At 41.0% G+C, this 13,646-nt stretch overlaps 1 protein-coding gene across 3 annotated transcripts in view; it reads right to left on the bottom strand.

Moving 5' to 3' along the window:
* Positions 1–13,646, bottom strand: part of LOC128873658 (neuronal acetylcholine receptor subunit alpha-7) — a 266,898-nt gene that overhangs the window by 59,950 nt on the left and 193,302 nt on the right. For 2 of the 3 annotated variants that reach the window (XM_054117370.1, XM_054117368.1), the window contains one exon: positions 2,143–2,229. The exons of the other annotated variant lie outside the window; for it this stretch is intronic. In XM_054117370.1, the coding sequence (XP_053973345.1) occupies positions 2,143–2,229 (87 nt within the window). The remainder of the gene's footprint in view (positions 1–2,142; positions 2,230–13,646) is intronic. 3 annotated transcript variants of the gene reach the window in all.

The raw sequence follows: 13,646 nt of genomic DNA, 5'->3' as shown, positions 1-13,646 counted from the left end.
GTGGCATGAATTCTAGTCACAAGATCGTTAGAGTAGAAAGCACGTCTGTTACAACGCCAAAGAGGTTCGATCTCGAGACGAGAGAAGAGTAAATACGTTTAACGTCACTTTGCCGTACATGTCCCCAAGCTGAGTACGATAATTAAGTGAACCTATCCCACGACATGGCACTTTATACACCTTTCGAACTTCTCTGACACGCCGTGGTCCGACATTGTCAATTAACGAGCACTTTGCAATCGCGAAGACGACTTTACGTTGCATTGATTTTTTAGCCCAGCATTCGCGATATTTCAGGTGCAGCCTTTAATTCGAGCCAAAGACATAAAATAATTAAAATTATAAATTTTAAAGAAAGAATGGAAAATTCTTTACAGGATTATCATGTATAATTATATATTTGTTGGATTTTCTACAACACATCATTAATTTGAATATTGAAATTTGAAATATTGAAACATTATTCTCCACATTAATATCAATATTTGGGGAAAAGACTCACAGCACATATCCACATCTCTTAGTTGAAATTATTCTAGACTTCACTGCGTACTTCGCGTAGAAAAAAAAATGGCGTGGCCGTCCGAGGGTTAAGGTTTTACGAACCTTTCAATCCGCCCTCTCCCCCGAGACAAGATTACTCTCGTTTCGCTTGCTCCTTTCCTCTCTCGAGCCCATCCACGCCACTGTCGCGTCTCGATTCCTCTTCGATTAATTTCTCGAACGATCCGCGCTTCGATATCGCGGCTGGCATGCACGACGAAGAATATGCCGACTTCCTTGGCACCGAGGCATCGACAGGAACGCGTTGACGCGAAAATCGGACCGGGTCGAGGGAAACAGAACACGCCATTGGAACAAAAAACAGCCTCGACGACGAACCCATGACTACAGGGAACGACTGAAGCATTTTAATTTACTTCCATCACAGACGACAGAGCAAAAAGTGTGAGTACGCGAACCGAGACTGAGGACTTGTCGAATTTTCGACGTATATTTGAATTTCGTTAAATATTAATCACACATTAATGAACCACGATGCCAAATCTGAATTTCATCAAATAGCTTTACTTCGAAAAAGCAATTTTTCGAAGACACTTCGCTTTATTATCCAATAAACCAGAATCCTGTCAGGTTTCGCTTTTCTTATTGTCGTTTAACGCACGCACTTACACGTGGGAGGAAGGAAAACATCCGAATGCGCCCGAGTTAGTGGATTTTGGGTACGTCGAAGTGACAGCGACCTGTCGCGTTTCAGACGCGAACTTATTCAATTAAATCCCGGTAAGTTGGCGCCGAAGTTTCCAAACTGTGGGGCAGGGCCGGGTCGTTTCGAGCTGAAGAAAGGAAATTTCTTCCGTCGTCGTTCCTTTGTTTCTGCCTTTACGACAGTAACAACGCGTGAATTCGAGCATTGTCGCGAAAAACTTTCTCAGCGAAGAGAATTCGGCATTGTAGTCCAACATGCTGGCCGCGATTAGATTTGCGTGAGACGATTGTGCGCCAGGAGACCAATATCACGAGTAACGTTTCGTCACTTGCAGGTTCCACTGCGCAGTGATTGTACAAAACAATTTCATATCATCGTATCATATCGTAAAGCTTTTCATCCTTTTAGTTTCATTCATTTTTAATTTTTATTTGTGATGTTTCTTCGATTAAACTTGGATAAGTATTTATTGCTCCCTAATCACAGTCCTTCTAAGGCTACCTTTCTACAGACAGTAATGAGTGCACCGTTCCAAAATTACCTTACGCTCGCAACTTTTCATATTTGCCTTTGCGTATCCTCTTGCCAAGAAAGTAAATACAAAAACCAACAAAATATTTCCACCCTTCAGAAACACATCGTCCATTCCAAAAAAGTACTAAAACTGTAAATCTTCAATGCCACACATCCAAGCGAAGATCAAAGATAAAACGTTCGCTCCGAAATAAAAGGCGAGCCAATAAAAAGAAAAATAAAGGTTTGCGTTACATCGTAAAGAAACGTGTCCGATCAGAGGCGGCGATCGTTCACGAGTAAGAAGGGAACGAGGCAGGAAAAATCAAGGCGGGCAAAAAGCACCCTTCGGAACCCCTCCCAAGCGGTAAAGTAACTCACACTGGCACACAAGTTTTATTTGCAGAAACTCAATGTACCTAACAGGGGTATAGCGTCGGAGACCTGGGGCAGGGTCTCGGCGACGAGGTTCAGGAACACCGTCAGCGATAACAAGATGGTCACTCCTGAAACAGTCGTAGCCCAGCGTGCTCAATGATCCGTAAACGTATTCGCATTTGAAGCAAGTAAGCCGACGATCGTGCTCGCCCATTGGCACGAGCGTCGGGTCCCTTTGCTCTCTTCGCGTTGTCCAGACGACTGACAATCCGGGGATCAAGACGCAAGGTGAATCCTCGGTTTTAAAACAGCCGTCCGATAAAAGTGAAGAATGGGAATCGAAGCGAGCGGGTCTACTTCGGGATCGAGTGGCCGATCCTCGTTCGGATGCGATTCATCTTTAAACTGCTATCCGAGAATTACTTTGACACCGTGAATAGTAAGAGCTCAACGATGCTCGGAATATCATCGATCCTGATCCATAAGAATATGGAGTCGAAACGGGAATTATTGTTCGCGTGGATGCGATAGGAGGTGCGTTGACACTTTATCTTTATTATAATTAATATATATTAACATAGGCAGACATTGACTCGTGCATACAACATATATCAAATTACGTGTTACAAGACATAAACAGCATTCGTTTCCTCGAGTATATTTTAAGATGACCAACGACACAGTTAACAGGTAGACACTGAAAGTAAAAAGGCTACGAATGCTCCTGGTAGATAAAGTGTCAAGGGAAAACACGGGGGTTCACCTGTGCTCGAAACCAAGAACTACTCCGATTTTCTGGAATTTTCTTCCTCCGTCGAAAATTCAGCTCAAAATGTAACAGCGTCTTCAGAGGGAGGATTAAGATACTCGACGGACGCGAATTGGGCCCTGCGATGAATTCGTTCACCAGCTCGGGGATGATCGGAATGTACGCGTAAACGTTTAAAAAATGATAACTGGGGTATGACTATCCGAGATGAGTGGAGTCTTGGTGACAGAAGATTGTATCAAAAAATGACCAGTTCGGTTAACAGGCTGTTTGGATGAGCGCCAAAAGTAATATGAAACGAAATTGGACTTGGAGTGAATTAGGAAGAACTTCGTACCTAGAAAGTGCACGAAAATCAGAACCACCGAATACCTAGAAAGTGTACGAAACTAATAATCTAAAAGGGATCGACTAACTTTTAAACCTTCATAATTGTACGCAGACGAAGAAGATACTTTCTGATCAGAGGCAAGACAACAATTGTTATTGTTATTCTTAATAAATTTCTTTCAGAAAAAAAAAACAAGTATACTCAAAGACTCATTAATTTGATCACCTCGCAATCTTTGGCACCTTATCGGTATTAGAAACAGGCATCCATTACGTAACGCAGCATTGGAGACTTCAAGCTATAGAGATTTTATTACAGGTAAACAGCGAGTGTTCATCGAGTCTCTCGAGAGGAATGAGTTAAATAATAAATAATACGAATGCGGGGGGCGGGGGGAGGGAGGGGGGGCCGAGAGAGGGGTCTGGTGCAACAGGGCGAATTCGCGGCTGCCGAGATTCAGTGTAGCGACATTTTTATCAGGGAAAACGTAACGACCGAGCTTTTCTCTGCAATGTCGTTTCTTCCTGAATATTAATGCCAGCAAAAAGGCGCGTCCCCGCCCACCTCGGAAGAATGTCGTGCATGGCAATTCCCCCTCTGCGTCCAATAAGCTTGAATCGCGAGATATTTACGGGGGAAACTTTTTCGTGGCTTCGTTAGCGACGGAGATTGATTTCGCGACGAATGGGACGCGATAAAAATGGATGTACGGAGGCAATCGAGTGGGACTAATGTTACGTTTAATTGTTGTTATACATGCACGAAAGCGAGAGTGGAATGACTATTTATTTACTGGTTTCGAAGAAAAATTAAATGTTCCTTATGTTCTTCTTCCTAAATTGAAATCTATATTATCTATTAGATTTACTACGTGTCTAGCAATTCTCTTGAAACATTTTGAAACAAAATACATAGTTTGCAGGCTAAAATGTGACACCCTGTATGCATATTTCAGGCACAGTACGTTCAACTTTGTTAACGTATAATATTTTATAACTTCAATTTTAGGCACGTAATTTAATAGTCGAACTATGCGAGTCGTTACGTTGCCTCGGGAAGAAGCTAAAATAAAATAGGAATATAAATTATTTTACGGTGTACACTTTTTTTTTTATCTATCAATTCTGAGTGTGACAATCACCTCTTCCACGAATATATATTTTTTTTAGTATTTTATCAAACACGTAGCTGTTTTTATTAGTTTGTGAGCCAGATTAGAAAATTCAATAACAAAATAACTCTTTGAAAAACGATTATTTGATTTCGCTTATATGAACGCTGAATAATCGATAACCGTCAGGTTTTACATGATTCTTGATAGAATATTGAAGCACCATAACAAAATTTGTTTCTGTAGATTTTTTTACATGAAAATTCAAATAATAAAATATATTTTTCTTTTTTATTATTGGTCGCTATTATTACTAGACACAATTGGGGTATTAATATTCGTAAAATTAAGGATCATTGATTTTATTTTATTATTTGCGACCGTGACGTATAGTTATATTGAAATGTTTTTAATACGAATGGATAAGTTTAAGTATTATATCTATTTTCAATCGAAATAAATAAATCGCACTCAAGGAAGCACTTTACATTCAATGTAAAAGAGCGGGTTTCTGGGTGCTGTAGAATTAATGGCGCATTTAATCGGGAGCGGATTGGGGCGGTCCGTGAAACACCAGAAAAATCGTCGGTTTCCCCAACGCGACAATGCACTGCATTGTTTTTCGTTCAACAGAAGCTTCCTATTTTCACTCGAACTTCTGTATTTGCATCGACGAATGCGTTAATATCTGACTTCGAGCACCAGCACTTTTCATAGACGCGAAACACTTTATTCGAATAATGAATGACAAATAAATCCACCGTATAATATGATACTCTATTTTGTGGAAATATGAAACACTAAATCAACAATTCACTGAAACTTTACGTATGCACATCGAGAGGAAAATAAAGATATTTCTATCCATTTATTTCAAAAATCTTTCATCCCTTATTCGAAATTTTTATCTAGACAAAAAGATGCCCATTTTCAGGGTCGACGCGATACAATTTCCAGATAGATTGCATTTGCAATGTCGACGGTCTGTCGTTCGAAACAAAATTTCGAGACGTTGAGCTCTGACAGGTGAAAGCCCAAAAAGAAAGATCGAGGAAGAAAATAGATAAAAGAGGGAGGAAAATGGGTGAAAGATGGTGGAAAATTTATAGGCTGAAACTGAGAGGCGGTAAAATATTAGAAAAAGAGAAGCTAAAAGAGAGAGAGAGAGAGACAAAAAGTAAGTGACAAGAGAAGCTAAACGAAGAGCAGAGAGAGGGAGACAGAAAATAGGTCGGCAAGAAAAATTGCGAAGAGTAGTCGAAGATAAAGTTAAATGTGAGAAGAAAGGACTTGTGAGAAAGAAAAAAAACGACACAAATTCAAGGGTTGAAACATTGCTAGATTTTCAAATAATAGACTGGATCATTCCATATTTGTTTTCATTGAATTCAAACGCAATTGAACACAGTGTCCAGTTTTACGATTGACATCGACGCGGCAAGCTCATCCTTTGGAAAAATCATTCCCCTGTTACACGAGATTCGACCGGTGGACACAGCATCCGACTATTCGCGAACAGCAAACCGTCGTTGGGGATAACAGATTTCGCCTCGTCACCGGATTCATAGCCAGATATTTTTGTACGGATTAACGAACTAGCCAAAAACTGTACCCGAACACCGGCGACGATGTAGGCGTTCGTTATCGTGAAAACCGTGCGATTCAAACTTCACCCCTGGGATGTATCGTTCTGGAACTCGCGAGGCGCGTCGACTCCTTTGCCAACGATACGGGATTTGGAATTTAATCGTGGCTATTGCCAGAGAAAATCACTTGTTCGACTGATGCGGTACGGTAAAATCATGTGAACTTTTCATACTTCACAGATTAACTCTTTGACCATGATCTCAACCAAAATATTAAAGTACCCATAAATGCTTGCTCAAAAAACGATCAATCGTTTCTCGTAACGAAAATTTTCCAGCTTCGAATTCAATGCGAATTGGTGCTAATGATAAGCGATACTTGCAATGCTCCAATAAACGTTCACTTTGAAAACGATGTGGCTTTTGTTGTTTGCAATGTTTCTTAACACAATTTTCCCCGAAATTCGATTGGAAAACAACCGACTGATTATACGTTTTCACGAAATTAAAGGACTCGAATGCGATAAATAATTACATTGCTGTCCCTGGGTTCTCTCATTAACTTCTACAGGGTGTCACATTTTTTCCTACTTTGCGAATGTTTGCAACGTGATCAAAAGTTAATGTAAACAAATCTAAGAAAAGTCTTTCGAAACGTAGAATTTATCAACTTTTTAGACTCCGTCGCCGAGGTACGTCCATTTTTCTGGCCCCGTCCTTCGCTCCAATAAAACAGAATATCCGCAGTGATATCATTCCGCGTTTCATACACACCATGGGCATGTTCTAAAACCCACCATGCTTACAACGGACGAAATTAATCATCGTTCTTAGGGAGCACTGAAACTTCAGCTACCAAAAGAGACGTTTAATCTCATTAATAATTCTTTTTTTGGCTGTACCAGCAACACGGAACTTTTCAACCGTAAAAGCGGCTACTTTTCCAACATTAACCCACCAAGATCGTTAGAGCTCGGAGTGCTATGAATTTCCTATGGAAGCCACGAACCGCATTGGCGTAGAAAAAAAGATATAAATTGCGGTCAGCTGGACATCGAATTTCATCGAGGTTTTGAAATACTTCCTACCCTGGTAAAAAGCAAAGAAGAAAGAGTAAAAAGAGAGAAAGGAGCGAGTCCTGATATACGGACTTCAGAAGAAGAGGATTTGAGATAGATAAGTACAGGTATCGTTGAAAGTTTCGCGAGAAAAAATATCCAAGACAAGAACGGAATGCCGGGTATCTGCGAGACGAAGGGAAGTATTTTCATCCTGAGCTCGATAATCCTCTGATACGCGGGAGTATGTTTGGAAACAGTATTTCGGAAAGAAACTCCCTTGGCACGGGCCTGGGATCCACGCGAGAAACACCAAAAGTTAGGGAAAAGTTTCGCGGTGTTTATTTCTATTGGTAGAAATTGGAGTACCGAGAAATTTTGTTTTCTTGTGACAATTCGAATTGTTCTTAAAATTATTATTCAACAAGATTAACTCAAACATTCGTTATACCTGTAGAGCATTTTACAGTTTCTATCAGCAATCGAATATAGTATTTAAAGTATCGCAATTATTTTTCCCCTCTCTTGCCACGTAAATCATACTATAAATTTCTGTCTTAATAAAAATAAAATAAATCAAATTATAAGGGACGCTCGCCAATAGGATCATTCCGTACGAAAAATAAAGTACTCCGCGAGTTGATCGAGTAAAATCGTGGTTAACCTCATTCCGTGATAAAAAAAAAAATAATTCCTATCAGCGTTCATTCATGGGTAATGTAACGAATCGAACGGTTGCCGCGCATTTCCAAAACCGCAGAGGGACAATACCATTCCCAACGGAAATTATTTCTCGCTGTAATTTAACCAGTCGACATTTTGCGTTACAATTCCGCCAATGCTGCGAAGTGAATGCCTGTTAACACCTAAATCGGTGAATATCGAGTAACAGTAAGCGACCATCGCCCTATCGTTCCCCAACAAATCGAAAGCTTCGATTTCTCATACAGCGAACGTCCGAGACTCTTTGTCTCCGTATTTCCTAAGGCGTTCGCAAAGACGACCACGTTTCCGTTAGCAAAGCCACCTCGGTTGAACACGAAACGCAGAGATGCATTCTTCATCTTTGCTCCGCAGCCTTCGAAACCCTATCCTCCTGTGTATCGCCGTACCTCTACAACCTCATTCGTACCAATCTCTGGTACCACTCTGCTAATGCCCATCCCACTCGTTCCCAAACACATACAGCGTGTCCTTAAAACAAACAGCTGAACTTTAGCGATATATTCTACTCATTTTAACGACTGGAAAGTGTCATCTGTCCATGGACTCTCAAATGTCACGCTTCCAAGTTACCGATGTTGATATTTAGATTGCGATATTGTAGAATAGCGACAGCCTATCGACAAGAATTATAGTCTCTGGCGAGTAGATGCTCGAGTACTGGTTCGGCGAGATCGTAATTCGGAAAGAAAGCATTCGTGGACCCATATTTACGACATTTGTTTATCATTACAATGAGTAGAATATATTTTAAAATTCTGGCCGTTTATTTTAGGAACACCCTGTATATCTATCCCAGGTCACCAAACGTCCAAGTGTCGAGCCTTCTTTTCGTACACGTCTGCATACTACTGGATACTACCCTTCCGTCCGATACACGCAACTCCAAATCCTTTATCCTGCAACACTAATCTTGATGTTTCTACCTAGTTCATTGTTACTGTTAACACCTTTTACCATTATCATATTTGTACGTATAAATCAAGCATGTCGTCGGGGTTAGGTTTTAATTATAGCTGCATCTTCGTCTCTCGCATACTTATCTATATACTCGCTTCAAACGATCCTGTCCATACTATGTCAAGTGTAACGAGACTTCGAGGACTCCTATTGGTTAATTGAGATAGGCGATCCGCGTTCTATCAATTGAGAGTTTGCGTGGTATAGACGGAATCCTTTGAGACGAGTGTACACCGAGGATGGACGGAATGTTCTTGTTGGTAATGAATTTCGAGTACCGTAACAAAGTTATAATTAAAATTAGTGTTATAATTATATATTAGGTTTCGATAACCTGAAAAATGGTTATTCGTTGGACGAAACGCGAGCAAATCGCATTACCCTTGAAACCTATTCGCGTGGATGCGCGTCCACGGCTGGCGCAAACGCGGGCACCCTCTTATTAATTCGATTACATCTTGGGCCGGAAACCGGCACGAAATGGACAGCAAGACCATTGAAGATAATCCACCTCCGCTCGGAACTTATAGCTTGCATTAGCCGCGCCTTTAATGGCCCATAAAGTATCACGGATAACCGAACGAACTTTCCCCGAGCTGGCGTTTATCATCCCCTTTCCTCCACCCTCTTGTGTCTTTCTTCCTCTCGTCAGCGCCTCGTAAAGGATCCATATTCTTCGTCTGCAATCTGCGAATTCAAATTACGGTGGACGCGACACATGATTCAAAATCGTTTCCTCGAATCCAATCCTCGATTACCCGTGATCTTTGCTGCGTGACGTCGCGCAATTTATCAAATTGTATGGTTCAGCAACTATCGGAATCTTTACTTACGCGCTACAGGCTGGCGTTGTAAAATAAGCTGGGTGGGAAATGGGGTGAAAATGGAAGTAGTTTGGTTGCCTGTGATCTGATTAGTCGTTGCTTGTGCTGTAAATTGAAGTAAACACCCGTAATAAAAAGCAGGAGTTTTGTGACACGTGGAAAGTAATTTTCATGCGAAGATCTTCGAAGTGAAGCTTGAAGTGAAATTTGTTGATACGATCTTTCCTGCTGGATTATGTATATTCTATTTGACAATAGAACACCTTCTTCTTTATTATTGGAAGAGAATAGTCCCGGAGGCTAAGTGTCTTGAACTAACCATCCACAATCAAACGTAATCAAAAGTAACCCGAAACCGAGAGTTACCTGCTGAAAATATTGTTGTCCATAGATTACTTTCCTCCTTCTCAAAAAGACACTTATCTTTTCTCCTAATCACAGCACGATCAAATAAAATGCGAACCCGAATAACGAGTACTGCGACAGAGTCCCGATCCATTTGGAAAATTGTTCGAGTCCCAAATTCGATTTTTAAATGAGTTCCTGCCTCTTGTATGTATTTGCCAACGACAAACACCAGCGATAAAATGCTGGCCAGCTTTCATCCTCATTTTCGACCCTAGTCGATGGAACACCCGTATCGTCGTACACCTCGCGAAATTGCGATACAAAATTTCGACGGGAACCTAACACAGCGATAGAGAATCAACGCGGGCCGTTTTCCCAGCTTGACCCACATTTTCCGCGTGGGTGGTTATAACGGATGAGAAAACGAACGAAGAAGACTCGAAGAATAGTCCTCGCGCGACAAACACGCCACTTTGAATGAGAATGAAGAAGATCCAGACGCGCTCGGAACGGGAGACTAATTAGAGGGGCTTGCGCGTGACGCTTAAACGCGTGACTAATTCCAAGTTCGTCCTGAACTTCTGCTAATCGCGTCTATTACCTAATCAGAAAGTTCGCAACTTGGCGCGCCCAATCGAGCGTGCAGTGTCGGATGTTGTTTGAAACGACGCTCGTTTCGGGGTTAAGTGCTGAATTATTTGCGAAATCTCTTCGCGTAGAAACCTGTCCGAAACCAGCGTCGCAGTATTTCGTTGCTGAAGAATTTCGACGGTTCGTGGATACGAAATATTTCCTCGACATTCTGCCAACAGAAATTGTAAAAGCTCTGCCTTGTGTCGGTCAGGATAAATCGGTATTGGATTATCTGACGTGTCAAGAAATTGTATGTTGCTTGGACATTGTCCGAATGATTATTCTGTAGATTATAATAACGACAATAATGGTGCATGATTATTTCAAAGTCAATGTTCATACTTTACCATCACATCAATGAAATAATAAATTCTTCTCCTATTCACCCAGATGCTCTCTGAAAATTGCTCTCTGACTCTCCCAGAAAATTCAGAAACGACTCGTCTGCACGATAAATTCATCCAGTGATCTGTCGAGGGCTCTTCGGGGTCAAACGATAGAATGCAAAAAAGTTCGTGTCAAGAGACATCGCGTTGAAATGTCGCAACATCGTTTCACCAAGCTCAACTTCCATTTCCTCGTCACTCTCGGCTTCGCTAGGTGCCAAGGCAGGCGGAACCAAAGTTCTCGGTCGGCTTCGATTTCGAGCGACGTGTTTATATGCGTCTCGACGTGTCCGTTTCGAAGAACACCAGATGAAACCCTGGGAGCGACGATGGCGAGACGGCGACGCCCCGAAGACGAGAATCGCGAAAACGGATCACGTTCGCGGTTGTTGAGCGTTACACATGTCGGTGGAATTGCTTGGACGCAGCATTCGGTGGAAATTGTCGCGTTTGTACATTTACCTAGACACCTATAGCAGCCATTAAAATCGATTCGGTGGGTGTTACGGCGCCGCGAATTGAATCTATCGTGGACATTCTTCGGGAAAAATTCGCTGTAATACCACAGTGTGCTTGAATAGCGGCGAAACTCACGCGCATTTAGAACCAGGGCCTGAAAAACGGAGTTTCGCCTCTGTGAAAGTACTTTGTAATAATCTTGCAGCGAACAAACTTTCCATCACGGTTTTTCGCGACGAGTAAAATTTCTTTCCGTCGCGCTAATGGCCTCAACATTTAACTCTTTCAATCCGGAGAGCCTTTCAAGTCACCCGTCGATTTTCCAAGGACGCGATTTTGTAATTAAGTTCAAACTGCATCGAGGACGTCAACTGCGATTTAATTACAAGCAATTATTCTCGCGTGAAAATGGCGCGAGTGAGGAACGATAGGAATTTGAAATTTTGCAGCCTTTCGTCTAGCCCATTGCGTCGCGGGATTTTTCAGCACTTATTTCGATTAGGTTCGGTACAAAAAGGCAGGTTTTAATCGAAACGGGGGAGGGTAAGTTAAAAGAAACGCGACGGGAAATTAATTACAGCTTAAGATTGAAAACTGGGCTTTGTCCGACAGGGAACTACTCCGTCTCATTTAGAGGGATTTGTGTCGCTTTTGTTTTGCAACGGACTTTAATGAATTAGATTCTAGTTTCGTTTAAATGAAACGTGTGGGGCGATGATAAACGTACAGTTTTTGAATTCTTGATGATGAACGCGAAGGAAAATTTCAATGGTATTTAGCATTGAGTATAAATTAAATTGGAATTCTCCTATTGTTTACGGTTATGGATCAATTTATTTTTTGTATTAAAAGAAACAAAATTGAAAATCAAAGAGTTAAGGAAACATAATATTACCGAAGAGCTGTAAGGTAAAGAAGCATGAGAGGGAAAGATAATAAATGCATGTACCGGATCGTGCAAATTTCGTTTTAAATAATAAAATGAACCTGTCAACTGCTAGCTTAGTTAAAACTTCGTCAAAGGTACTATATCAACATCCTTGAAACGATGTAATAAAATTTTGCTTCCCCTCGTTTTACTACGGCGTCTCGAGAATGTCGATTTAATAGCTTTAAAAAACTTTGATGAAACGTTCCATTTAACAAGTTCCTATTAATTCTAAATAAATTTTAAATTGTACGTAGGTACATTTATTACTGCTTCGTCTCATGTTCCTTCGCTAATTATTTTCACTTTGGTAATGTTAAATTTATTTAATTCATCAACGCTATCAATAGCTAATGTTAGCTAACTAAATTGTATTTTCGACTGTATCAACTATTAATTTGTTGGAGTTCTACTTTTGAATAATTTTGTTCTTTAAATTAATCTTCTTGTTAATTGAAAAAAACCAAGTTGCACCCTGTTCCATATTTAGCTACGGGCTCTAACGAATGTCGCGTTTATGGTTGTTTATACCGCGGGCGTTTCTGATATTTCACAAAGTTTTATATCGCTCGATTTCTCTACACCAGCTCGAATCTCTCCGATTCAATATCGTGGGTCTCGAACTGTGATGGAAATTGAAATTTTGCAACGTCGATGGTGCACACACGTACGCGCGCTTGCGTACGTGTGCGCAGAGATACACCAGTACTTTCAGGATTGAGTCGAATAAGCGAAAAGATCAGACGGCTTGAGTTCCGTACGATGTTTTTTCGTCGGATTAATGGAAATCCGTGAAATCGGAATAAATTTTCAAATAATGCTGAAAATTCGATCGAACAAGTTCGCCAAAATACGGATTCGAATACGAAATTGTCGTCTTTGTTTATTACTTGAGAGAAGTGTATGATGGTGTATGAGAGCATGCACCATGCATGATTATAAATATAATCACCAGGTACACGAAAGGACAGTACATTTCAATTTAAAGATTCAGAAATTCCAGGTGACAGACTTGTTTAAAAAAAAAAAAAAATAATATTCCTCATTCAATAAATACCAAAGTACCTCCATTTTTGCTGAATTTATGGAAACAATGCGACTTCTTGCCCTTAAAAATTTATTTGAATGCGTAGCCTGGGGATATTGGCATAAATACTGCGTCACATGTGCAGTATCAGGTCGTATGCGTTGACGAGACGTCTTCCGAGTCAACCGTTTCGCGCAACGGTGCCAGGCTTCCGCATAAATTTGCATGTCGTGACGATCGAGGCAACGTCCGACTCATTCTAAAAAAGTATCACCGCTATGCGACCGGTTCGTCGATCGTGTATCAGCTTTTTCCACCCGAGCGCTATTTTCTTGCCCGTGTTATGCATTATTCTATCGGGTTCCGAGCGAGACCGCCAAGAAACTGGGTTACTGCCGAATT

The sequence above is a fragment of the Hylaeus volcanicus genome, chromosome 3 (genome assembly GCF_026283585.1).
Source record: "Hylaeus volcanicus isolate JK05 chromosome 3, UHH_iyHylVolc1.0_haploid, whole genome shotgun sequence".
Classification (NCBI taxonomy): domain Eukaryota; kingdom Metazoa; phylum Arthropoda; class Insecta; order Hymenoptera; family Colletidae; genus Hylaeus; species Hylaeus volcanicus.
This window is presented reverse-complemented; position numbering and strand designations above follow the sequence as displayed.